General features: G+C 40.1%; 2 protein-coding genes across 2 annotated transcripts in view; one reads left to right on the forward strand and one right to left on the reverse strand.

Moving 5' to 3' along the window:
* The first annotated feature begins 294 nt into the window (after positions 1-294).
* rpl28 (ribosomal protein L28) lies at positions 295-2,014 on the forward strand. The gene is made up of 4 exons (XM_035390537.1): positions 295-563; positions 716-839; positions 1,330-1,448; positions 1,882-2,014. The coding sequence occupies exons 1-4, from the start codon at positions 483-485 to the stop codon at positions 1,969-1,971; spliced, it is 414 nt and encodes a 137-aa protein (XP_035246428.1). The 5' UTR covers positions 295-482; the 3' UTR covers positions 1,972-2,014.
* Positions 2,015-6,576: 4,562 nt separating this feature from the next.
* The window catches only part of LOC118213010 (prostaglandin G/H synthase 1-like), a 30,600-nt gene continuing 10,368 nt past the window's right edge, over positions 6,577-26,808 (reverse strand). Inside the window, exons 9-14 of the mRNA XM_035391598.1 lie at positions 26,450-26,736; positions 25,192-25,339; positions 24,155-24,508; positions 10,076-10,252; positions 9,561-9,742; positions 6,577-8,880 (exon numbers count right to left, since the gene is read on the reverse strand). Of these exons, the coding sequence (XP_035247489.1) occupies positions 8,317-8,880; positions 9,561-9,742; positions 10,076-10,252; positions 24,155-24,508; positions 25,192-25,339; positions 26,450-26,736 (1,712 nt within the window). The 3' untranslated portion in view covers positions 6,577-8,316. The remainder of the gene's footprint in view (positions 8,881-9,560; positions 9,743-10,075; positions 10,253-24,154; positions 24,509-25,191; positions 25,340-26,449; positions 26,737-26,808) is intronic.

Consider the following 26,808-nt stretch of genomic DNA (forward strand, 5'->3'; position numbering starts at 1 on the left):
TTTCTTATTTAGCTCCAGATTTAGATTTCTTGCCAGCAAGTTAGTATGCGAGCTTGCAGTCTATTGTATTAACGTTTCCGAAAACGTACTTGAATAGGTTTTAGGAAATGTTTGATAGTGACGGGTGCTAGCTAGCTAATGGGCTAGTATATGCTGCATATGAATGGTAAGGGATCTGAAAAGAGCACGTTGTCACGAAGTAGTGAGTTAAACGTTGTTTCAGTGGAAAATATGTCGTATGGTTAACTCGCTAGATATCTAACGAGGATATATTTCCTCTTTTTAACAAAGTAACTGATGATTGATAAAAGCTGTTTATAATAACTTGGGATTCAAGGTGCTCCGCTTAGTAGTCTTTATTGAAAATATTATGATCACTACTATGTTTAGACCCTAAAACACTTTCGGAGTTTTAACGAAGGACGAATGTTGCGTTTAAATGTACAATATATTAATTTTTGTTTCCTTACTCAGGTGTCAACATGTCGTCTCATCTGCAGTGGATGGTGATCAGGAACTGCTCCAGCTTCCTTATCAAGAGGAACGGACAGACGTACAGCACCGTAAGTTGGAATCCAGGTTTTTAAAAACACATCTGCTATACTCATAATGAAATGATGCAGGTCACAAAACGTGAAGTCGTTAAAAAAGTGAATGGAAGGACATTATTATTGGAAGTGGGTCTTGTAGCAGTCCTTGCTTTTCTTTTTGACAGGAACCCAACAACCTGAAGTCAAAGAACTCCTTCCGTTTTAACGGACTTGTGCACAGGAAGACTGTTGGTGTTGAGCCAGCTGCTGATGGGAAAGGAATTGTTGTGGTTTTGAAGAAACGTGCAGGTAGGTGTTAGTCATCCTCTTGCCACCAGTGAAATGCACTGCCTCCATTAATATTGCTGTGAAAGATTCTTGAGGGTTTTCGCCCTGTTCTGATGCATAAGCAAACAAATACTTGCATGATTTCTGTAAGCTTTGGAAGAATTTCCGTTGTTTTAAAGGGGTTAGGTGGACTGTCTTGCAGTGTACACATTTTTTTGAGGCAGATTGGTTTTTTGAACATAAGCAGGGCTGCACACTTGATTCGGGGATGTAGACTGCACACCTTTTGTACTTGACTCTGGGATTTATGCAATTAGAGTTATGTGATCAAAGACTTAACTGACATTTCACCTGCAGAAATGTAAGAACTGTTGTGGAAAAATAAGTGACCCTTCCTAGACATGCAAGTGAAGTAATACTGCAGATATGTGGCTAGATTTGATTATCTTGTGGTATATCACCATCTACCGTGGGACTTCATTGAGGTCTTTTTTTATCAAATGTTTTCAAGGTCAGCGCAAACCTGCCACCTCGTTTGAGAAAATCACCATCAACAAGAACTCGCGTGCCACTCTGAACAGCCTGCGCCACATCATCCGCAAGAACAACTACAGAAAGGATCTGCGCATGGTACGCTCTCACTCCCAGGAACCAAGATAAAGCGCTTTGCTCTTCAGGGATTGCATTTACAGCAGACAGGTTTGACGTGTAGTCAGAGCAACCAATGAGCTCAGATATTAGAGTCAAAATTATGGTTGATGTAAGGAAGTGATCAAACAAATGAATTATTCCCTAACAAGAAGTTGAATGCGAAGATGTCTGCTTTGAAATATTTATTCACAGGGTTAGTTTCCATGTCTGTTATTTTGCTTTGAAGTTGCACCTGTGTGGCTGTCCAGCATATTTGCTCATTTTTTCACATCCTATGACAGTGATGTGCAGAATGTGTTTTGAGCTGATCCGGTGTAGAGTTGAGCAGGAAGCACATGTAGGGCTTTTGTGTGGAGCGATAGCTGGAAAGACTACAAGGTGCAATTCTGACCTGAGTGCGTTTCTCCTACAGGCTGCTCTGCGTCGTGCTAGCGCCATCCTGAAGAGCCAGAAGCCTGTGGTGGTGAAGAAGCAGCGCTCAAGAGCTACAAAGACCGCATAAATGTTTTCATTAAGAATCATTTAATAAAGTTCTGTTAAATTGAGTCATACGATTCCTCATTACAAACCAATAGAATTGCATTGGTATGTCTGCCAGTATTATTTGACATACACCTTTCTGGAGTAAATAAGGTTCTTGCACCAAATGTGAATTGAAGGAGCACTTGGAGCAGTGTATTTGCCTACTAGCCAGTAGATTGTCCTAAAACTGGAGAAATTGCCAAAACATTTCCTTATAGCACTTAGTTCCCCCGAGTGCTGAAAGATTATCCCTAACAGCTGCATTATGGTGCACACAGCCCGATGTGTCTACGTGAAGTCAGTGTTTACTTGGCAGCGAGCAACAATCCATAAGTGTAACTTTACTATGCATAGAATTGTAATTGTCTGAAACTCTGAACTTGAATTGAGATGTGATTGTGGCGTTTGTTTTGCATCCAGATTTTGGGACCTAAAGCAGTGTTTCTCCAACTTGGTCCTGTGGCATGCCTGTGTATGCTGACTTTTGTTGCAATCACATTTGCAATCTCAATTTGAACAAGCTGGTAATTTTTCTTCATGTGTTTTGAGGGATTATTTACCCTCACAGCATGCCGTGAAAAATTAAAGGCCCATATATATACTGTGCAATTTTGTAAATGATTACATACAGGTAAAAAAAGATCCAATTAAGGATTATGGTGAGTAAGTAGGCTTCTAATTGGTGAAAGTGGACACGGGCAGTAAAACTAACCATTTGGTAGATAATGAAGAATTCAATGACTAAACAATGAGCCAAACCTGCATTGGTTTTAAGGGAAAAAAGTATGGAAGAACTTGAACACGTTCAACAAGCTTCAGTCAAAAAAATTGGCTGTAATGAAGACCAGCAAACACACGGCTCCCCCAAGACTGTTTTAGAATCCCTGAATGCCATAAGTGGTGTTATGGTATCAGTATGGCGAGCAATTGTTCATAATCCGATAAGGCCTGAGGATATTTTTTGCCTATCATTGCCTATTACCATGAGCCCTGAAGTGAGTGTACTATATATCCAGATGCATATAGACAGCAGACATGGTTTGCAAGTACACCAGTGTTTGTTCAGACTACAAACATGCCTGCATCATGCTGTAGTGGAGAAGCAGTGCTTTTGCACTCCCCAGATTGTGCCAAATGGAATCTATATGTGGAGATCTTCATTGTTTCATAAAACAAAAAAGTAGGGGAAGCCAGGGATGGGAGCATGATATATATACAACACCAGCCAGCATTACATGTGAAAGAATAGTTCAGCTGCATTTTCTTCAAACGTTCAAACTTTATCCTGGACACAAAATGCATACCCTGGTGCATTTCGAAATTCTTTCGGAATCTTGTGTCATTGTTTTTGTCAAAGAAAATGGTTTTTAGACTTAAGTTGTTTTTGGCTTATTGTATAATGATCATTTTAAAGCCAAATCCTTATTTTGTCCTCAACCCAGAAACCTGAATGTTAGAATGACCAGTTTCCCACAATTAAACATCGTTGCAGGATTCTGGAAACAGGTCACTGACAGTAACTATTGCTTGTAGGACATGCCTAATTAAAAAGCACCAGGATATACGTATGCAGTTCCTATTGATGGCTTCTGGAATAGGTTATGTACATGCATAACCTCATTATTTTTTGCTTTTATTATTTGTAGTCTACTGGGGTTATTTTCAGTATCATCCACTATTATTCAAACAGTAAATCTGCTATGATCAATGAATGCATTATGGAAAATTATCTGATTAGGTACTCAATAACAGGGACACGGGGTGATGACACTACCCCAGATCAGCCATGCAAAAGAATTAGATTGATTTTTGAAAGTAGCACACTGACATCCAACCATGTGACCTAAAAATCTGATCTACTGACACATTTGTATTAGCCTTTAGTTACCAAAACAGTTAAGCATTTCCTTGGTTTCGGAGCTGATGTGTTAACTTTGTTTAACAATGAAACTTCAGACACCTTTGACTGTGAATTGAAAGTGTTCATTGATGGCCATGAAAGGGACCAACAGAATGTTACTTGTAAGACTGGCACTGACACTGTGGACGGCATTTGCCTTTCCCAAATTAGGGATGGCATTTGAGCTTCAGGATACCATTCACGCTCTGATAGAGGAAAACATACATTTACACGACCAGCTGGAGAACCTGACACGGGCACTGCGTGAGCTGAAACAGCTGCTGTGGAACCACTCCAAAGGTTAGTGAATATCCATCCTTGTTTTTCTCTTGAGATAGAAGAACAATTTGAATCTAAAGGGAATTAATGAAAATGTCAAAAATAGCTATTTATTTAATGCCCGTTTGTAGATTTTAACAGCTTATCTTGCCATTCAGTTAAAATAAAGTATATTTAACTTCATAATGAAGTTCATACATTTAATCAATAGTAGATCTCTCTTTTGAACAGAAGCTGAAGGAGAACATGATCCAGATATACAGCATCTCTGGGATGAATGGAAAGAGCATGGTAATACTTCACTATTTTACCTATCTATATTTTATCTCACTATCAAAGCAGTATTGACTTAATAACACACCCATGACATTAAACCAGAGCATGACTAAACTGAAATGATTGTCCAATACACAAAGGTTCACCAAAGAGGAGGTTACTGTCCTGTGGAATCTGAACGACAGCTCATGTTAATTCATAAAAATGTTAAAAGGGAAGTAAAATTTTCCCTTCATGTAGTGTGATTCAAGGGAGCAGAGGCACAAGAATGGCTCTAGTTCTTTCATTCCAGACTGACCTCACGTTTGAGGTATTTTTACCTCTTCAATTAATCCCTAATCCTTTGGGGTTCATTGGGTCAGTAATATCCACGATGGGAGAGGAGAAAGGTGCCTTGGTTCATCCATCAAATTCCAGTAGTTATTGGCCTTTTAAAGCTGGCGGGTCAAAGCGAAGAGAACTCATTCCCCTAGGGTTGGCAGTTCAGCTGTGAGAAACATGCTCCTGATTCCAAATTTCAGCAGTTGTTTCTCAGCCTTGGCTGGTAAACCGGCAGTAAAATATTGTGACGCTTCAAGGTGAGCACTACATTACAGGCACTAGTTAACTATTCCTCTTCCCTCAGTCATTTTGTAAAGAAGCATGTTTTCTTCTTAGATTTGTCATTGCACTGGGAATTTGTTACCTGTTTGTAATGCCTGATGTTAAGCCTGTTTTGGACTATATGTTCAAATCCATACAGAGTCTAGTCTATGTGCACATGTGAGAGTGTAGCTAACAAAATAAAGAGGAACATGTGAACTAAGGCAGGACACTGTATATAATATTGAAATGTCCTAAATGTTTTCCCCCAGGTTTTTACCCATCGGGCCTATGGTGATAACAGTTTACATATTGCATTACCTTTATTACAGCTGCTTCATACTGGCATATCAGGGTTTAACAGAATGGACTCATGTTATGCAGGTATAAGTGCTGAAACACACCTCCTGTTGGAGCATGCATTCTGTGGGCAGGATCTCCATGGAGCAGCCAGTCCATACCAGGCACACACATTCCTCCTGCTCCCCACCTTTTTCAGCCTCTGCCTTCTGCTCTTCTGATGCCATTAAATATCCTCCAATGGCAGGGTTATGGGAGAAAACTGCATTATGAATAATTGCTTGAAATCAGACCTGTGTCATTGGTGTTTTTTTTATTTGTTTTTTTTAACTTTATGTAATACATAATCTCACTGCCTTCCTAAGAATAAAATTATAAAAAAACATTTTCCAAATGTTTAAATCCTAAATTTCAGGTTTTAATGTTCCATAACTCTTAACTAGGGAAGATGAAACCTCTGACAATAGAATGAGGTAATATAATTTATCTGTGATAAATATACATTATATAGCTGAATGTTGTCGTATGTGTGAGTATTTTTCCATAATATGTATTTTTATGCTATGCACAGGACTTAAAATACTTACTGGGTTTTAAAATTTCAAGATTCTTTATATGTTTGAAAGGGTAAACAGTGGTCTCATGAAGACTGATACTCAATCTAATGCATAATTATAAATTTAAATACATAAAATATAATTTTAACAGCTTCCCAGCATTTGCTAGCTAGCGTTGTGTCTAATTGTGTCAGTTAAATGTTGGTGAAGATCAGCAAGTTTAAAATGCAGAATGTTTTTTGTCTTCTGCCATGGAAAAAGGGCATTCAAGATAATTTCAAAGTAGGTTATTAGGGGTGTGAATAATTGTGACACACCTTTGGAAAATGTATTACTTGTTCAACATAGTATTTTTCCCCAAGCAATTGTATTATATATATATATATAACTTTTGAACATACTTTACTTGTATTTATTTTTCTAGCCTTGTTTTTCTCTCATTTTTATCAGGGGTGTGCATATTTTTAGAGGACACTATATGGCTGTAACACCAGAGGACTCTTTCTCCCATCCAATCATTCCTTTTCAATTCAGCATCTGTTGTATTACAGAAAAGCAATTATCTCAAACAGTAATATGGGTCATTGATTGATGATTTCTAAAAAAAGATTGAGTTGCCATGATTAGACCCAAATGATGCCATTGAATACTAAATTTAATAAAGTACTGCAAATGTCAGCTGGTCTTCTACGTTTATTTGCAATGTTTTATTTGTTTTTTTCCAACAGCAATCAAACGTGAAAGACGTCAATATGTCAAAACACAAATTACACAATCTTTCACGGACCATGCATATGCCTATGAAGATTATGCATTGTTATGCATCCACATTTTGTTGAAAAGATACCAGTCAGCAGGAGTCACCATACCATACAGAGACACTAGTTTAAATAAGCAGTCTTTTCCTACCCACCACAATATCCCACTTTAGGTCCCCAAAAATGTGAATATACAGAATCAAGTGGGCATAATAATTTATTTGCATTTTTTCCAACTGGTAAACATACAAAAGGTATAAAACTAAGAAAATGTCCCTTTATACAGGATTAAGCAAAGGGTTTGAACTTGCCATCTTGTTTCTTAGAGTTCTATATAATTTCAGTTACTACTGCAGTTACTATACGTGCAGGTTGAGATTTACAACATTCCTCTTTGATAATAAATTAAATAATGCAAACACGCTTTACAGTGGAATGTACGCATGTAACATCATGTGTAAGAAACAGAGAGAAAGGAGAAATTTACCAATTCATGCTCAGCAGCTTCTATCGTGCAGCTAGAACAACAGTACAGGAGTCCAACAGAAACTAGTTTTCAGGTGGACTGGAAATGAGTCGAGGTCTAAGAGGTTCAGGATGTTTTACTGGCCACTATTGTGAGCCTTCAGTCTGGATAGAAATCGTCATACTTACAAAATATCCCTGTACCAAATTTCACCACCTGAAATACATCGACAGTTTGAAAGTGGTCAAACTTTATTGAAATCAAAAGTTGGCTCAGTCCAACATCCATTTTCATCAAATCTTGTATAGTCATAGGCAAATGCCTTGCATGATATGATTATTGCTCTCAGCATGCAATGTTCCAGCTACAGTATGCATTATTATACTTACATATATTGGATATCAATGAGAAAACCATGTTGTTGTGGACAATTTCCAGATATTAAGCTGCATTCACTTACTTATTTTTGCCAGTAACTCTGTTGGGATGCATTAGGCATTAGGGTCCACTTGGTTGCACTGACCTGACTGGTAATGCCGACATTACTGTTGAGTTCAGAACAAGAGCCAACCTGGTCTCTTCCTGCCTTTGCCAACACCACGTGTGCAGGAGTTATTTACTCTTAATCCTAAACTGTAAACAGTAACTACTTTAATTCAGAAATGCTAAGGATGCCAGGCTTAGGAGTGCATGGACAACGCTCTGCACTGAAATTAAGCAGCTACCACAGATGCAACAGGTCAAAGCCTTGGCACTGCATGTACATTTACACAACATTGGTGGAGGTCTTCACGTCTGCAGGGGAAACCATTTGAAAACACCTTGCAGAGGCTCACCAGGTATTGGAGCCTTTGTGTTGAAATGGACCACGTCTCTGGAGTTATTGACCGTGGCCGCTTCTGTTGTTCATGCACAGAAGAGAGTTACAGCTCATGGACCCAGGCCCAGAGTATTTCAGTATGAAGGGGTGGGGGTTAGCCCTACTCTGAGCTTTTAGGAGAAGGAACACAAAAACAAATACTAACACAACCACACATCTACAGAAGGACCCTGCAGTTCACACCCATGTGCAGAATGTTTCTGTTAAACGGGAGTAAGGGTACTGCAGGGCTGCAAGTATTAACAAACAGAGGGGACCTTGTGTATGTATCTATCTACCTTTAGAGGTTTTTTTTTTTTTTGCTGTGGTTCGTGGGGTGCGGCCTTGCTAATCGATGTCCAGGTCGCTGTCGTCGTCGCTCTGGGCGAGGTGCGCAATGGCGGCGTTGCGGATGGAGGTGGGGATCACCGCCGTCTTGTCTGGCAGCAGGCCGTACTCCTGCAGCAGGGCCTCCAGGTCCACTGCGAAGAAGTCCTCGCCCAGCTGGTCGGTGATGCGCACAAAGTTCCCGATGAGGTCTCCGCCCTTGTACACCAGCAGCGCCGGGAGGGCGTTGCCTGTGAAGAGGGCGCTGGTGCCGATGACGGAGCTGCGGACGGCGCAGAACTTGACGAGCGGGTACTCCTGCGCCAAGCACAGCATGCAGCCGCTCATGGCCTCGCAGGCCGGCACCTCGCTCTCGTAGATGTGGATCATCACCAGTGTGCCCTTCTCCTCCTTGTCCACGGCCTCCAGGAAGTCCTCTCCGCTCGACAGCTCGAAGACCTGCTCGAAGCGCTTGCCGCTGTACAGCTGGCGCCTCATCTCGTCGATGCGCTGCTTGCGGTACTGCTCCAGGAAGTCCTCGTCGTCCTCGTCCTCCTGCAGCATGTTGTACTCCTGCAAGGTCATCTGGGAAAAATTTGGGTACACCTCAAATCACCAAAGATACTGGAATGCAGGTTAAGAACCTTGCTCAAGGGTACAACGGCAGTGTCCTACCTGGGAATCGAACGTGTGTCCTTCAGCTTACAAGGCCAGCTCCTTACCCATTATACTACACTGCCACCCATGCACACTAAACACTAAATGCCCACAAGTATGTGGACTCCTGACATCCAGTATCTCATCCAAAATTACAGACATTAATATGTATTTGGTCCACCGTTTGTTACTAAACAACTTCCACTCTCCTGGGAAGGCTTTAAACTAGATGTTGGAGCATCTCAGAATAGTCTAGAATGTCATTGCATTAAGAGTTGCCTTTACTGGGCCTAGCCCAAACCATGCAAAACAGCCCCAGACCAAGGGTTGTCCAGATACTTCTGGTCATATAGTGAACACAGGATATGCTTGCCTCTCACATGAACACAGAATATGTTTGCCCCAAATACTTCCTCAAGGTGGCCAACTGCAGCAGCCACATAACTGTTCTCTGTTCTCAGCTGGTGTCTGTAGGCCTTATCCTGACCATCTGACTCCTGCTCAGGCCAAGCAGGACAAAAGCGCTGTATTTTTCAGAGAAGGTGATTCTGAATTGCACCCATACCTTTAACGCCCCCTATGAGCCAGCCCGAAGACCCCTTCCCCACCTTTCCATTGATCTTATCCTGCAGCTCCTTCTGCTTCTCCTTGTCGCGCTCCTCGTCCAGGTGCGAGCGGCAGCTCATGGACAGCTTCTTGATCAGCCTCTCCATCTCCTTCTTCTGCTCCTGCCGCTGCTCCGTCTCCAGCTGCTTGTACTTCCTCCAGTCGTTGATCACGCCCTTGGGCCCTGCACGCGCCCGCCATTATCGTCACACACACAAACATCTCATTGGCCTTTATAGAGAATATAAAGGCCTACCCGTTTAAAGAAATTACATTTTACAAATAAATACATTTAATACATACATATCAATATTCAAAGGTACAAGAACATGATCTCAAAAATGACCGAACTCTAATCTAATCTTAGCTTTCCAATGAAGTGTTAGTCAAGTATATCAATTGCCTAAGGGGATTTATTCATCTGTGCGTGAGGCTTCCTCAGAGACAGAGCAACAAGGACACCTGAAAGAGAAAGGACTACCTGAGGGAGAAGAGGTTGGCCAGGAGACGGGCATACCTGTGTTTATGGCGCTGCCATCCGGGCTGTATTCAATCTCCTCCAGGACATCGGGGTTGCGAATGGTCTTCTCCTCCCCTTCCTCTTCCTCTTTATCGCTGTCTTCATCTTCACTGCTACTGCAGTAGTACTGCAGCTTCTCCCCAAGCAGCTTGTCATCCAGCGTTGTCATGGTCACTCACCGGAGGGAACACCACTGCATATTTGAGAGCAAGTGCAGGTTCATCTGTGTGTGAGTGTGTTTGTGTGTGTGTATTCTTATTGGGTTTAATAGAGATCTCCAATGCCTGTACTCCCCCCAGGCCTGGCCACCATGATGCCTACCAGGCAATAACACGGTAATTTTCAATAAGCCGTCATCAGCCCATCAGTACTTTTTTCAGTCACATTCACTCAAGCAAGTATCTAATCCAGATTTTCATAATTCCATTTATAATTAAGTAAGGATGCTGGGCAACATGTGCATTCGAAATCCATTTTCCTTGTTCAAAATGTCAGCTTCCTAATGACTGAACTCTCCATATTTAAGAAATATTTCAAAGACGAGAGAAATGCAGAACATCCGGGTTCAAACCACTGCTTTATCATACACAGGACAAAGATCCTAAAACACAGAATCCACCCAAAGTTTAAGCTTAAGTTGTGCACGCCTCTGCTGTTAAAACTAGTGTGTGATGCTTGAGTGTAACGTGCAAACTCATGCACCTGCAGAACAGATCACTCCTCAGAAAGACTGTCCCTCCAATGCACCTGTTATGCCACTGTTTAAGACATCAGCATTTAAGTGAAGCCTCACTGTGATATAGCCCACTCCATATCTCACTCCTGTCACAGCAGCTCAACTCATAGATTTTCAGGTCTCAACACCTTGGTAAAGCAGCCACAGCATATATGCATTTCCTTTATTGGACTCCTAATGTCCCTGGAACATACTGGGGCAAGAATAATTACACTCATCTAATTTTCTGCACTGAAAATGTAAAAAATAACCAAAATTCCTTTAAGTGCTGAACTAGGAATCATAAAAACGAGAGCCTGTCTAATCCACAGCCTCGAGCGTCACATCTGTAGACAGAACCCCCACTGCTCAACCCTTCAGAGGGAAATCAAAACACAGCACTCTGGGGATAAAGCTGGTCCATTAATGGAGCTGCAGCTGCCCCTTTTGTATTCTTGTAGTGCAAGGGAGCTGCAGGGCCGGTGATTTTGCATTAAGTTTTGTATTAATCCATCTATTAATCCATCTAAAACACTGCACAGATGGAGAGGGGGATGGTGATCGTTCCAGGGCAAGTCCACCAGCCTGTACAATCACGTCCGTTACCGATTCTACAAATAAGCAGCAGAATCATTTGCTGAAATATGGCTTGCACCTAATATTAAGCAATTTCAAGAAATGATATAGGCTAAAGAAAGCATTACAGAAAAGGTGTGTTTGCACGATTCGGTCATCTGAACAACTAAGAGACACACAAATGACTGTCCCAACCGTTTGTTTTTCACTGTGTTCTTCTCGATATCTCCTCTGACTTCTCGATTAAATTTCTTCTGTCGTTATTTTGACCGAGATCCTCATAACGCATAACAGGCATGCTGTCATTACTGTCATCGCTGAAACACCATTTGTATGTGCGCTATTTTATTTCCCTTTAAATTTCTGAAATAATACAAACATTTTCAATGCACAACTGAGAAACCCGACAGCACGAGACCGCGGGTGATATGTAAACTAACCAAAAACCAACTGAAATATATGATCCGCCATCATTTCTGAGCAGCGTAACACTACGGGTACAGTATCCATAGGAGACCCATAGGATCGCAATGTCATCTACAACACAGAGCTCACGTAACATAAGATAAACAAATAGACTACATCAGTAGCGTTACACTGACAAAAAAATCGTCGTTCCTACTTTTCTTTAATGAATTGTATAGACAATCAATTCGTGTATTATGCAGAGATGTTCCGTTAGATATAACATTATACATTTTGCTTTTATATATGCTTGTTGATCAACTTGCTATAGCCTATTAACCACATTAAAACAACCAAAAATTGCGATATAGGATCCCTTGCCATGGCCAGTAAATCCAATTACACGTTTATATTCTCAAACTAGGCCGCCCTGAGAGAATGGTTTGACACTAGCTAGAACTGAGCAGCCAGAAATCGACAACAAACAACCTTAATGTTGATTGCTGTTCGGTATTATGTTGCTTAACGTTATTTGGTGTTCAGTCTATAATAGCTAGTTAGCCAGCTAGTGAGACACCGAAGCTAAGGTGGCACCATGGGCGCATCAGTGACATATACGGCGTTAGCATGCTAGCTAACTGACAACCGTTTTATTTTATCCTCTAGCGTAGCCACTTCGGTCTAGTGGCTGATTAGACGGTAACTACCTGGCCATATATATTTTAATAGCAATGAAACAACGCATTTTAAGCGAAGCTCTTGTTTCTCATGTCACCAATGCCTTTTCCTAACGAAGTGGCGCTCGACTACTAGCCAGAATACCAACATGCCAACAGCGACTAAACGCCTTACCATGAAAAATCTCACGTCGCGGCCAGAATAATACGTTTTTGAGACAGTAATAATAAAGTCTTACCACACAACAACGTCGTCTGTTTTCTGCCTGAAATAAAAACACACACAGCAACCTTTTAAGCTGCTTAGGTAAAAGGTTAGTCTAGCTAAGTTCTTGACTTCCTGTACACAAACGCGTTCATTAATTATATTTTTTGTTCGACTGATTGACCAATTACAATTCAGATAACAATGATGGATATTATAAATAACCAATCACTGAAGACTATAAAGGAAGAAGGTATCTTTTTACCCCTCCCATACAAGGAACACACTACGCTGACGCGGTCATGTGATCTAGTAGGGGAAAAAGCTGGGAATAAGCCGAAGATGATGAATACATTTTCTGTAATGAAATTAAGTAATGCATTTACGGGAAATGGTAGTGTAAGGACAAGATGATAATGTCTGCATTTAATGGTATAGTATGGTGGTGTGACAAAAATTAGATTTCTCGCTGTAGAAGAGTTGCAGTAATATCAACACGGACTATGGCAGAATAAATTTAACAGGTTGCAGTCCTACAGGTTGAAAGCAATGCTGTTCCATTTCTTACACATCTGACCATCTACTGCAGTAATTCAGAACGGGTAGGAATAAAGAATACCACAGCAGCACCCCAACTCTCATTTGACCCAGCACCCTTCTGTTTAGTAATCCAGTTCCTTAGCCAATATTACACAGTGTAGCCCAAGCCTGAAATTAAAGCTTGTTTTGAGCGATGAATGACACTACATAAGTTTTTATCCCATAATGATGTGCATGGCCGCAGTGGGAACACTGTGGGAAGTGGGGGTGATCGTGTAGCCCTCCCGGCAGCCTGTTGCCTATCTGCTGCCTCAGAAGCCCCTCATTTTTTCCAGCGAACTCTCCTGTAGCTCTTCCACTCTCACCTCAGCATCCTGCTTCAGGTTCTCTTGCAGATGGCCACTTTATTAGTACACCTATCTAGTACCTAGAATTACCTTTTACACCCAGAACAGTCTGAATTTAAGAGGGCATTATAAATATTCTAAAGGGTTTTTTTTCTCACTGCTGACTTGTTAGCATCAAAATGTTCCAGCACATTTTTTGTCCACACATTCATGCTGCAAACCTTCTATTTCACCTCAACCCAAACCTGCCCTATTGGACTGAGATCTAGGGACTGAGCAGGTCATTGAAGTAAACTGAAGTCACTGTCATGTTTGTGGAGCCAGCCAGCCAGGAGATGATGTGTGCTTTATAACATGGTGGTGCATTATCCTGCCAGAGGTATCCTTTTGAAAAAGGGTAGACTGTGGCCATAAAGAGATGCACATGGTGAGCAACAAGGATTAGGTATGCTGTGGTATTCAAATGATGCTCAATTTGTATTAAGGGGCCTAATGAATGCCAAGAAAACAATGCATCAAACATACACGTCTAAGATAAGTGAAAATGAAAAAGTAAAATGTGTCTGGTCTGGACAGTGAATGAATGCAAACAGTAAAAGAAAAGGTGATGCATTCTGATGTTGCAGTGAATAGCACTGTAGCCTAGGCACAAGAAGGTACACAGACCAAATCCCAATGGAGAGCCTTTCTGTGTTTGTGTGTTCTGTGTTTGCAGCCCCTCCTGCCCTGCCCAGGAACAGGCAATGAATGGCTGGATTGATGACCCGTTCTGAGGATTCTTTTCAAATTATTTTGAATATCATTCATAGTTATTTAAAATGCATGTTTAAACATATCACAACATTTTTATAGTTGGCCTATTTTCAAGTTAATAATGAAATAATTCAGAAAATCTTTCTTCACAGCATAAGTCTTGGCTATATTTATGATCTATCTCTGGTTAGCCTGTCACAAACTGTGAAACATGTACTTCTGCTTTGTACCACTTGGAGGCAGAATTGAAATGTTAAAAGACAATGAATCAATGTTCAGAAATAATAATAATAATACAAATTATTATTATTGTTATTTTTATTAATATTATTGTTATTGTTATTATATAAGATAGTAAATAATAATAAACAAAGTAATGATGAACAAAATAATATTTATCTCATATTAATTTGTATGGATATGTTAGAACATTTAAGCTCAAAATACAAAAACAATTATGCGGTAATTCTTTAACTACTAAACTCTACCATAGTTTTGCAATAGGAATAGGAGGTACCCCTCTGTTTATCCGAAATAGAATGCTGAGAGAAAAAGCACCCAATACAAGATATTGCTTAGACCTTTATCAGTGGTAATGATAGCTCAAGTCAGGATAACAGTGCTGATAACAGAGTTTTTTTTTAGGGCAACATGGCCTTGGTGATTAACATGGCAATCTGCATTATGATTAACATCTTAACTTCAGTGGGCTAGATTACTGACATGTTTCCCATAGAAAATGGTGAGAAAGGATGACCTCAGCATGAAACTTCTCTTTCAAAGAAATGACACAATCAAGATGTGATAAACTGGAAATTGCAATGTGGTATGCATATGCGGTGAACTATTATGATTATGTTCATGACTGAAAATGTTGTGTTCCCTTTTGATTACTACAGTCTGTAATGTAAAATCACTTTAAAGTGGTACACATGCTTCCTAATTATAACTGGAGAATAACTTCAGGGACACCACACAAAATCTTTTCTTTTTTTTTTTTAGTATAGCCATTCCCCATTACAGAGTGCCTCTGAATATCACATTGAACAAGTAGAGTGAATTTGGTTTGTGCCAACTGCATGTCTTCCCATTCAGAATGTTAGTCAACAGTAAATCTGTATACACTCCATATTACATTACATTACAGGCATTTAGCAGACGCTCTTATCCAGAGCGACGTACAACAAGTGCATTAGTTCAAGGTGCAGAGGTGCAAAAGAAACACACTAGAGTGAAGTAAAGATCGTAGTGCCAGAAGTGACCACAGATCAGGACTCCAACCCTGTAGGGTAACCTGTTCAGCAAACAAACAAACAAACAATCCTGCCAAGTACAAACTAGCACTGAAATCACATTTGCCTAATCAGAATCAGACAAATACAATCCTGCCAAATAAAAATGTGATCGTATTAGCCTAACTAGGTACATTGAGCTAAACTATAGGCTAGGGAGGGGTGGGGAGAGGTGCAGCCTGAAAAGATGAGTCTTTAGTCTGCGTTTGAAGGTAGTCAGATTCTCTGCTGTTCTGACCGCCACGGGGAGGTCATTCCACCAGCGAGGGGCCAGGACAGACAGCAGACACGAGTGGGAAGTACAGACCCGAAGAGGGGGAGGTGCCAAGCGTCCAGAGGTGGCAGAACGGAGAGGTCTGGCTGGTGTGTAGGGTCTGATGATCCTCTGGATGTATTCTGGTGCTGACCCCTTAGCTGCCTGGTATGCAAGCACCAAGGTCTTAAATTTGATGCGAGCCATAACAGGCAGCCAGTGGAGGTCAGTGAGCTGGGGGGGTGACATGGGAATTTCTGGGGAGGTTGTAGACCAGACGCGCTGCAGCATTCTGGATGAGCTGCAGGGGTCTGATGGCGGATGCTGGCAGACCAGCCAGCAGCGAGTTGCAGTAGTCCAGGCGGGACAGGACCATCGCTTGAACCAGGAGCTGGGTTGCGTAGGTGGTGAGGAAGGAGCGGATTCTCCGGATGTTGTACAGGAAGAACCTGCACGTTCGACTCACCGCAGTGATGTTCTGGGAGAGGGACAGTCTGTTGTCCATCACCACTCCGAGGTTTTTTGCGGTGGGTGATGATGACACCACGGTGTCCCCTAGGGAAATGGAAAAGTCAAGGAGGTTAGAGGATGGAGCAGGGATGAAGATCATCTCTGTCTTACCTGGGTTCAGCTTAAGAATGTGGTTATCCATCCAGCTCTGGATGTCCCTCAGGCAAGCAGAGATGCGAGCGGAGACCTGTGTGTCAGAGGGGGGAGAGGAGTATATATACTGTATATGTTCCATACTTTTTCTTTGAGACAATAAAAGGTGATGTGTTGAGGAGGTGGCAGTTCAGTTGGAATGTATCAGTGTAGTCACCTGGTTAATAGCTACCAGCAGAGGGTTAAGTAAAAATACTGGATCATGTGGGACTCTGTAATACTGGCAGAAAGGCCCACTCTATGTGTCAGTGAAATGGGTAAATAGCTCCATGCTACATGCCCTGGCAAAGGCTCGTCTAGCTTTTTTCCACAGAGGACTTATATAAATTGTGATATGAGGGTTAGATTCCTTCTGATTGGCCCAGATAATCACAGCACAACATGTGTCCTGTAGTTTTGCCCGTGTCAGCAGGCTCTTTTCACACTGCACTGAAGATAAATCTGGAGTTAGGAAACAACACCTCACCTGGTAGATACTAACAGAAAATCACTGTAAACTTATATTGACAATGCTTGATGTACAATACCGTTCTATCCATGAAGAGAAAGACAGGCAGAGCACTTTGTTTTTTATGGACGTTTTCATGAACTGACTTATAACCAAGTAACCAACACTGCCATGTAAAAGCTGGGTAATCATAAGAGTACCCTAACTGACTCACACAGTCTAATTTTGTCATGTTGCTGTAAGCAGCAACCGGAAGATGCATTCAAAACCAAACCTTCTCTACCTCCTCCCCCCCCCCAGCCAACACTGATCATGGACCAGTACTCACGTAAATTATTTGGCATCTGAAAGCAGATTAGAGATTATTTTTACTGAGCATGTACAGAGAGACACTGCAAGCAACTAATGCAGTTGCAGTAGTGGAGTTCCAGAGTAGATAAGAGGCTGAAAGGCATAATTCTAGTTTTGGCTGAGACAAGTTATCATGTTAAATTTGAGTTTAAATCGGCCTTGTAACAGGAAGCTATAAAAACAAGCATGTAACCATCCAGACCCACGGCGCAACTCACTTCCGCAGACACATTTTATCTGGCACCACCAGCGCATGCGCCCCACAGAAACTCCCTCAAAGGTCATCTGTGAGTGAGTAAGTGACCACAATTTGCCATGCATAGCCCACGGTGGCAGTTCCTGCACGCCGTGGGAAAAAGGCCCTGTAAAATATCCTTGCAGATAAACGTACTCTCAGATCATTAATTAGCATTGATAAATCTAACCCCTCCCACCTTTGCAACAGTAAGGCATGACTTTTCACAATTTGAAACCTGCCGACTATCATTCTAGGCAAGCTGTGATTCCCATTCCGATAAGTCTAAGTCAACTGGACCAGGTGAACTAGTTATAATGTATGCAGTATTTATCATATTAAATTAAATTGTCCCCCTCAAAAAAAAAAAATTTTCTCTCTTAAATTTCTCTTCATGGTAGACTGCTAATTTGCAAGCTATAAATATATATCCCTCAAATATTCAAATATTTGGATTCTGGGTTCATGTAATGTATGAGCTACATATGTGATTTAGGGGTACTGTCGCTCTTAACTCCAATTTATACACTTGTTTTCTTATTGCAATAATGCCAGTAATGTAATGTAATGTAATGATCATTTACATATACTCATTTAGAGATACGTTGAGTTCCACATTCCTCATCACAGGAATCATTACAGATGGCTGCGGCAATCACAGAGTTCTTTTTTTTTTTTTTTAATCAGTTAAGAGATATAGGTAATCTATCATCTAATACTGTGCATAATTATTTATAAATCTTTCTTCTACCACAAAATTAGATTAACCCTCATTTATTCACAAATTATCATCTAGATTCCCATAGCTACAAGATCTCACCTCTTGGGATTAATAAAGTATATTCAATTACGTATTCCATTTACCATGTCTGGTTTCCATGCCCTGCAGGGAGAAAGGGAAAGGGTAACCTAAGTGAGGAGGTGCAGCACAGTTTCTGGCTGTGAATGGAGGGGCTCAACTGTGTATGTCTAGACTTGTCCAAAAGCACACTCCTGCCAAGAACTGCCTCTTCTCATACTTTCTGGGTCAAAGCATCACTCATGGGGAGAAAGGACTATTGTTTGTGTTAAACTTCTGTGGAATTTCCTTCCACTACCTTATTAAGGGACAATACTCAAAACAGCCAGAATATCAAAAAAAAAACCTCCCATCTGTTTCTTGTTTCTCCTTTCTTTCTCATAACTGCTGTCCAGTGTTCTCTTTTGGATTTTATGGCATTTATTATTTTATCTGTCTTTATCTATTTCAGTGGGCCAAAACTGAGGGTTTAGACCAACTCATAGCTCATGCCTCTCACACTAATAACGCTAAGAACTGAATTATCTTTACATGTAGACATATATTGAAATATATTGACATATTTTATTCCCAATTTTCACAATTTTCAGGTCTTAACATAATCATAATCATTTGGGATCTCCTGTTTTACTAGTTCAATTTGTTGTTTTCATATTTTGGATTTAATACATTTTGTATTCTGTTTAGGCATGTTTTTTATGCGGATCTTTCTCAAATACTACACTGCAATGAAATACAATTATGATGCAATGCCAGACACCTCACTGTTCTGGAGTATTATCAACACCGATCATGGAACAGGAAGGGTTTAAATCCTTCCTGTCTGAAGAAGATTGAGACCCCATAGAGGAAGGCAGGGTGCCTCGCCATGCCCATTTACAATCAGCTTGTGTGTGTGGAGGAAGGGGGTGGAGTGGGGTGGATGTTAAGTGTGGACAATGCCAGGATGACCTCCCCAGCATCGTTGGGAGGAAACATTTCACACTACAAAATACATAGACAGACCCCTGCACGTGGCCCTCGTCTCCTGCTGGGGCCTTCTGTACCCAGTCTTTCTTGGGGTCACTGACATGGCTGAAGACATGCACTTTAACCAAGGCCAGCCATCTCCCTCAAAGTGACCCAAAGCCCACTGTTCAATGGGCATTGTGTTGTGTATCAGGGGAAGAACTCTCCAAAGGCTCAGGAACATACATGCACATTACTTAAGCGTGGGCCATAAGAGTGCTAACTCCAGGAGCGTGTATTCAAACATTATGTTGTCTTGTGCCTCTATTAGTCAGTCAGAATTCTATTTGACCAAATCAACAGCTTTATGAACTGCACTTCCCTTTAGGAATCCTTGGCTCATGGTTAAATTCAGAACAAGCCTTCAAGGTCCATCTAATTGTTTAAACTATCCAAACTTTAAATTAACCAAGTATTATTATTCTGTTGGGTGAGGTTTATGAGCATGTTTTTGTTCAACATGGTGCCAAATACTTTCTGCAGAAACCATCTGATAAGATGGTGCAAATAGATTTTAGCGACATGCTTCCTCAGATTATGGGTGTTTCTTTGAGTAACATTGCATGCTGGCCAGGTTTTTTGAACTGAATAGCCTATATACACTTACACTCTCTCAAAGATTTATCAGATTGCACGACAGGATTTCCTGTGACAAATAAGCGTTCTGTGCGCAGTTCTCAAGAATCAATTAATGAGTTACAATATTTGTCTATGTCAATCAACAACTAACATGGTTATTACAGAGTTGTTTTAAAGACATCTCACAAAACAACAGTAAGCTCTGGAAACAGTGACCTCTGCTTGCTGAGCATGGGCTAAATACAGTTAATGGATATCAGAATCTTTATAACTCTACATGTTCAAAAAGAGAACTACACAGGGGTTGATTTGTTAGAAAGGCTTTATTCCTAATTAAGCTCTTAACCACTCAAGATCTCATTTTGGGGAGTGGAAACTTAGTATTAAGGGCTGTTCTAATATTTAGTCACTGTGGCGAGGTCAGCCTAATTTTCCTATAAAGCATTATTAAGCAATAATAAACCAACCAGAACACATATTATCAAATAAAACTACAAATGAAAAATTCTTTATTTTGTTATTCCTTTTTCATTGAGAAAAGTTGACAATCATATTCAAGTCACAAAATACACATTTTTAAATCCAGTGAATGTATAATCATTTTACTTCAATAAATAGATTTCATTTTGCATGGAATCGTACATGAGATCAGTAACTAGGTTTGTACCAGTGTTAGGTACCTTAGCAGTGATGTCCATTTCTGTTCATTGATGTATTATCGTCCATAGTTTGTGCTATAAATTTCGATTCTGAAAATTAATCGGGAGTGAATTTGGAACCTGACAACCGGGAGAGTCACCACCAATGCTGTTAACGGTCAGCAGGGACAGCTGATGTCCCTCCTATTCACAATACACAATTACAATGGGGTGGCCGCGGCTCAAACAAATTTATTATCTTTATAAATTCAATTATCCTCCCGGTTATTTTTTTTTCTGTCACGTTCTTGTGGAAATGTTTCTCACCTTTTCTGCTTAGCTGCATTCTTGTTTGGGTGAACTATGAAAAGTCAGCACAGACTACTCCTTTGAGTGGCGTTTCTTCAAATACTTTATCAAATTTGTCGTATTGAATGAAGCTGTGCTAATGCTGCTCCTTGAGACACTGGCAATGCAAATGTTGCAAATGGCTGTTTTCGGATTCCACTTTCTAGAAAGTTCCATGCAGCAGACATATAGCAGATAGCAACTGTTGGATAGTGGCGAATGGATAGTGCTTTTTTACAGCAGTGATGGCACATTCAGACAATTGTCAAGGGTGCCGAATACCGATCCATGGACAGGATTGGGAGAATCCTACCACCAGTAGGTGTGTCCAAGACAACTCAAGACAATGGCCTGCCATATCAAACACCACACTAGGTTTTACAATGAAGAAATCTACATTTTACACCATTGTCAGGGTTGTATTACTTTCTTCCATGTACAAACTGTTGACATGTAGCTAGTTTGGACAGTTCATGTGTTTCTTTCATTCACTTTCAGTGCATGTAGTTTCATTTATCCTGTTTCCATTCAGTTGATGAGCATTTTTCTGGTTCACGTCAACAAAACCAGGGTGCAAATGATGTCACAATTTGGCAAAATGCCATCTTTTATCCAAATTGTTGTAAAGCACAATTTGGAGATTCCAGTTGTTTGTATGTTGTCCTGAGCCAATATTCCTATACTCCAGCTCTCCAACAAATAAATTTAACCAATTAAACACATACTCATGAATTTGGAATTGCTCAGTACCTATAAGTGTGAAACATACTGCAAGTTCAGGAACTGCTTTAAAATTAAATAACTAGTTTGAAACAGCAATCAGTATTTATAATGGTATCCTTCAATGTTTGGGTAAATATATTGTGGTCATATTCTGTCATTATTTTACTTTTGAAGTGTAATATAATGTTGCTATATACTCCTTCGAAGAATATAATTGCAGTTAGGGCTAAAGATGATTTCATTTTGCAGTAAGGAATAAAACCCACAAATATGGCTATATATTGTAATTATATAGATATGTCAATTTTCAAGTTGAACATAGAAAGATAGAATTAATTCACATAATTTGTGTGGATATGCACAAACACCAACCATATACAATATAATTATATAACCATGTATATCATTTCTGACACAAGAAAACACATTCCAATACATTGTTTTCACTATTTATGTTCAATTTCTGTAAACATAATATTGCAATACAGTAGTGTCAAGAAACAACTTATCAACACCTTCAATCTAAAAGTTCACAGTTTTAATATTCAAACATTGCACTCTTGTGCTTATAAAGAATTTTTTTAATAAATACGCTTACTTTAGTTGTCTGTGCATTTATATATTGATCACATGGATCTCATGTCATGTGCACTGTAATTTCTTAATTGCATCATCTTCTTTTTTTTTACCAAAGGTTAGACAGTGGTCATCTGGAAGGGCTCAGATTTGTGCAACATCACTGTATTTTTTTCTAATTGAAACTAGTCTGCAAACCTTCTTGCACTTCAGTTGTGGAACATGGGTGCTTATCAAAAGTGAAGAGTTATGTTCAGAAATGTTCAGTGCGACATTACATTTTTGTGTTAGAGCATGAAATACAGCCTATTCATTCAGAGCATTGAAACCGCAGAAGGGGATAGTAATGGAAAGAAGAAAATGTCTAGATGAACAGGAGCAAGTTTATTAAGTCCTTAACCATTTAACTTGCAACAGAATGGTTAATTTTATCCAACATCTCAGCCGAAATGCATTTCATAAAGAGTGTATTTTGTCAAATAGCCGTGAGGTGGAGGTCTCAGGCCAAAACTGAACTACATACATATACATGACCAATGTTTGTGTACTGGCTAGCAATTGATGTTAATTCATTCTAACTTTCTCTGCTCAAATGAAAATTGGCATACTATATCTATAAATAATGCTTATAACATGCACATATAAAATTAGTTAAGCTTCAACACTAAATGTTTTATGCTGAATTTTAAGAATTCACATGCCTACAGCAAATTCATTTTTAGATTAACTGTACCGTCATGATGACCCACTGGATACCAATGTTGCAATTTGTCACTGTTGCATATTTGGAATATCTGTAATATAATGATTTTTAGTGAATTTTTAAAAAATTGGAAGCTCTATAACATCACTGTGTCTTTTGAATAGCCTAATTCATAAGCATTTCTGTCATGATTTATGTGTGAATAGAAAAAGTTTTATCACTTTATAGCAAACAATTTATAATTCATTAGCTTTTTTAAATAAACCACACAGACATACAAGTTAATTAGCTTATTGCCACCACAATTTCTGCATAGCAACATTGTTTATATTGCATCCAGAGGGACTGGTCTGTAGAAGTTCTATGCAACGTTTGATGTAGATTCGGCAAACAGTCTAGGAGGAGATAAATGTTAAGTATTTTTTAAAATTAATTATTCAAAATGGCAATGAATCCAGAATGGTGAGCTGAGCTCACGGGTCCCTGAGGCAGATGTAGTCTGTGAGAGGCAGAATCTTATTTTCAGGTTCCTCAGTCAAACGGAGCAGAACTTAATATTTAATTCTCAGAAATTCTGTTGACTGCTATAGTGCCACCAAGCAGCCAGTTGGCACTGAATCTGGTCAGTGGTGGTACATGTAATATGTCTAAGGAGGTGAGTAGTCACTGGAGAAAGTTTCAAACGCCTACAAAACAATTATGTTTAGTGAAATGTTACATTTTTAAAAACCATTGAGCTCAATATCAACACCTTGATTTAAACAAGCCAGTTCTTCAAGATTTTTCTCAGGATGCAGTTATCAATACACCGTTTGATTAACTTTTGTCTACCTGTTTGGGATTCACATTTTCATAAAAAGCCACACGTACATGCAAATTAATTTGCTTACTGTGGACATAGTTTTAACCATTAAATATTATAATTTCATGTATATCATTTTTAAAGACATTCAACACTAAACACACATTCCAATTTTCACGAAAAATCGATCAAAGTGTATAGGAGGAGATAGATATTTATGGTTCTAAATGGAGAAAAATCAATCCAGATACATTTTTGTGGTTCGGATGAATTTGTTTTATGAGAGGAATCTATGAAAAGATTATTTTGATTCCAGGTCAAAGGGGTCAGGAGTTATGGCCTGCCAAATTTTGTATTTTCAACCATTAATTTTAGCACCACCAAATGGCTACTTGAGCTCAATATCGCCCAATTACCGTTTGGTACATAGCCCTCTAATTAAAGCTCAGAGTAAGGTTCTCTTGCATGTTTCTGCTCATCAAAATCAGCAGGGGGAACCTGGAATGCTACATAAGGACACGTCTTTGTGTTGAGGCAGACAAGCTTCTGCAGTGTGGCTGAGTTGACAAGGTCGAACCCCACCTGCCCACCAAACGTGCTGGGCTTCCAGTAGTGTGGTGCGCAGATGGCATTTCCCATGAGTCCTTTCAGAGAGAAGGGAGCACCCATCTCCACCATGCTCTGACCAAATATGGCACCAGGCCTTGTCTTCTCCAAAAGCAGGCCAGGGTAGAACTCAAGGGCATCAATGTCACCATACATCTCCTCTAGAGTCTGAATCATCTCCTCATCATCTGTAGAGACATCAGAGACAATGTCCAGAACTGATCACTCTGTACCTACAGGCCCATAAGCCTCATCTATGAAAACATAACCGCTAAACTAAACACCTCTGCATGAGAACAACAACATTATAACAATACGATTTTTGAAGGCACAGAAAAGCTGTAAATTTGATTATCTGTTTCACTTATATCTCAGTTGTATTGAACAGTATATTTTAACCTCAGCATGGATGCTCTGCGTGTTTTGTGATGCAAGTCTGTGATGTGAGCATGTCTGTGGCTTCATTTCTGTCAGAGAAGAGTCAGTTGCCAAGGGAGGGGTGAGCCAGAATACACATTCCTGATGGTTATGTAAGCTGCAGTGTTTATTATCAGCCTCAGTGTGGTGAAACCAGATTCACCCAGACTGCACTGCAGCACATATTCCCAGCCAAGGAGCTTGGGTCTTGTAGATCCAATCGGATTAATCATCTGTTGCATTTCGTCACAAAACTAAGCTAGGTTGTGTGTCAGTATAAATGAAGTGAAGTGAAGTAGAGGTGGGGTTTGTTTGCATCTGTGAATATCGTCCTGGACGAGTGGAGTCAGAGAGCGCTTACTGTAACTGCAGATACTGTGAAGAGAAAGGACCTGGATGTGGACCCTTAGCCATTACCAATACCTAGGATCAGGATCTCGATATGTACTCTTACCTGTGAACTGTCTGAAGGAGGTGTAGGGTGTCAGGTGGAACCTCTTCCTGTACTGGTTGAAGGGCTGAATACGAGAATGTCTAGATTCCCTAATGGTGTTTGCTGCAACTTTTGTCACAGCAGCATTCATATTGTAACCGCCCCCTATCTGTTGGGCACAGAATTACAACTGTGTCAACACAGGGACTCATCAAGGCAAACGATTAATACACAATAAACACAGTATAATACAGACTTTGGTCAAACAATCAAAGTATTCAACAGCAACCAAAAAGAGCACAGTAACTGGGGGAAAAGAAGAAGTTCCACAAACAAAAGCGACATGTAAATAAATAAATCAAAAAATCAAAACAAAATCAGAATAAGCACCAAAGTTCCTCTTACACACTCCTATTAGTAAGATCATCAAAATGCCAACAAATGATTAAATTATGAACTAATGATGAATGGCCACTGCTGTACAAAATATTACAGTCCGTCCACACGCCTAACCAAATCAGTAACTCCCTTGGTTGGCCTTGTGAAACATACAGATGGCCAGTTTGGACTAGCCACAAGAGGGTACTCAACAATCACAAATATTTTTCTCTTTTTGTTATGCTTTAAACCAGTAAAGTACAACATTAATTTGACCTGTGAGAGAGAACTGTGCAGCTGCATGCATCAGTCACGCAGCCACACTAGCAATTAAATAAACAAATTCAAACATCTGCCTGGCTTTGGCTTATTTCCTCAGTGTGACTAATTTAAATGAACTTAGAAACAAAAGAAATAATGCTTGTAATGGAGTTACAGGACCAGACTGTATAGAGTTACAGGGCCAGACTGTATGGAGATACTGGGCCAGGCTGTGCAGGTACAGAGTCAGACTGTATGGAGTTACAGGACCAGATTGTTTGGTGTTACACAGTTATAGCGCCAGGCTGTGTGGAGTGACAGGGACAGGCTGTGAGGATTGACTGGACCAGACAGAGACAAAGCTAAGGCAGATCCTACAATGCTTCTGGGAAGTGATATAACACAGAAGTGAACACATTTTAACAATAACATTCATGCTCACATCAAAGTGATAAAGTATGTGTTATTGTTACTATAATTGCTCATCTTATTTTTCATATATATATACACATATATATATATATATATATATATATATAATCCACTTTCCCGATGTCACAATAGGGAAACTAATCTGGACACTGATACAGAATTAAGACACAAAAGTAAATCATAAGCACCCAGCCATTGCCTGTCTTACCTGACCAGCATGTTGCCGTGTAAATGCATGTATGAGCTTGTCCACCCCATGGTTGAGCAGGACTGAGGAGTTGAACAGGAACTGGGGGTACTGAATCTCATCTCCATCAATGAAAAAGCTGTCAGGCATCAGTGGGTGCCAGTGGTAAAGTTGGGCAAATTCCAGGGCGATTCGGTTTCCATACTGGAAGGTGCTCCCAAACATGAGTGTTGGGTCAAACTTCAGCTTGAAGTTATACCCGCTCAGATGCTGGACGTAGTCCTCAATAACAATCCGGATGATCTCGCCTCAAATAGAGCACAGGCAAAGCAAAGCCATTAAACCATCTAAAATGATTGAAAATTGGGTCAGATTTTATT

The sequence above is a fragment of the Anguilla anguilla genome, chromosome 14 (genome assembly GCF_013347855.1).
Source record: "Anguilla anguilla isolate fAngAng1 chromosome 14, fAngAng1.pri, whole genome shotgun sequence".
Classification (NCBI taxonomy): domain Eukaryota; kingdom Metazoa; phylum Chordata; class Actinopteri; order Anguilliformes; family Anguillidae; genus Anguilla; species Anguilla anguilla.

Coding starts and splice junctions, on each gene's coding strand:
- rpl28 (XM_035390537.1), top strand. CDS start 483: ATGTCGTCTCATCTGCAGTGGATGGTGATCAGGAACTGCTCCAGCTTC. Junction 840..1,329: donor GGTTTTGAAGAAACGTGCAG/GTAGGTGTTAGT, acceptor AATGTTTTCAAG/GTCAGCGCAAACCTGCCACC. Junction 1,449..1,881: donor ACAGAAAGGATCTGCGCATG/GTACGCTCTCAC, acceptor TTTCTCCTACAG/GCTGCTCTGCGTCGTGCTAG.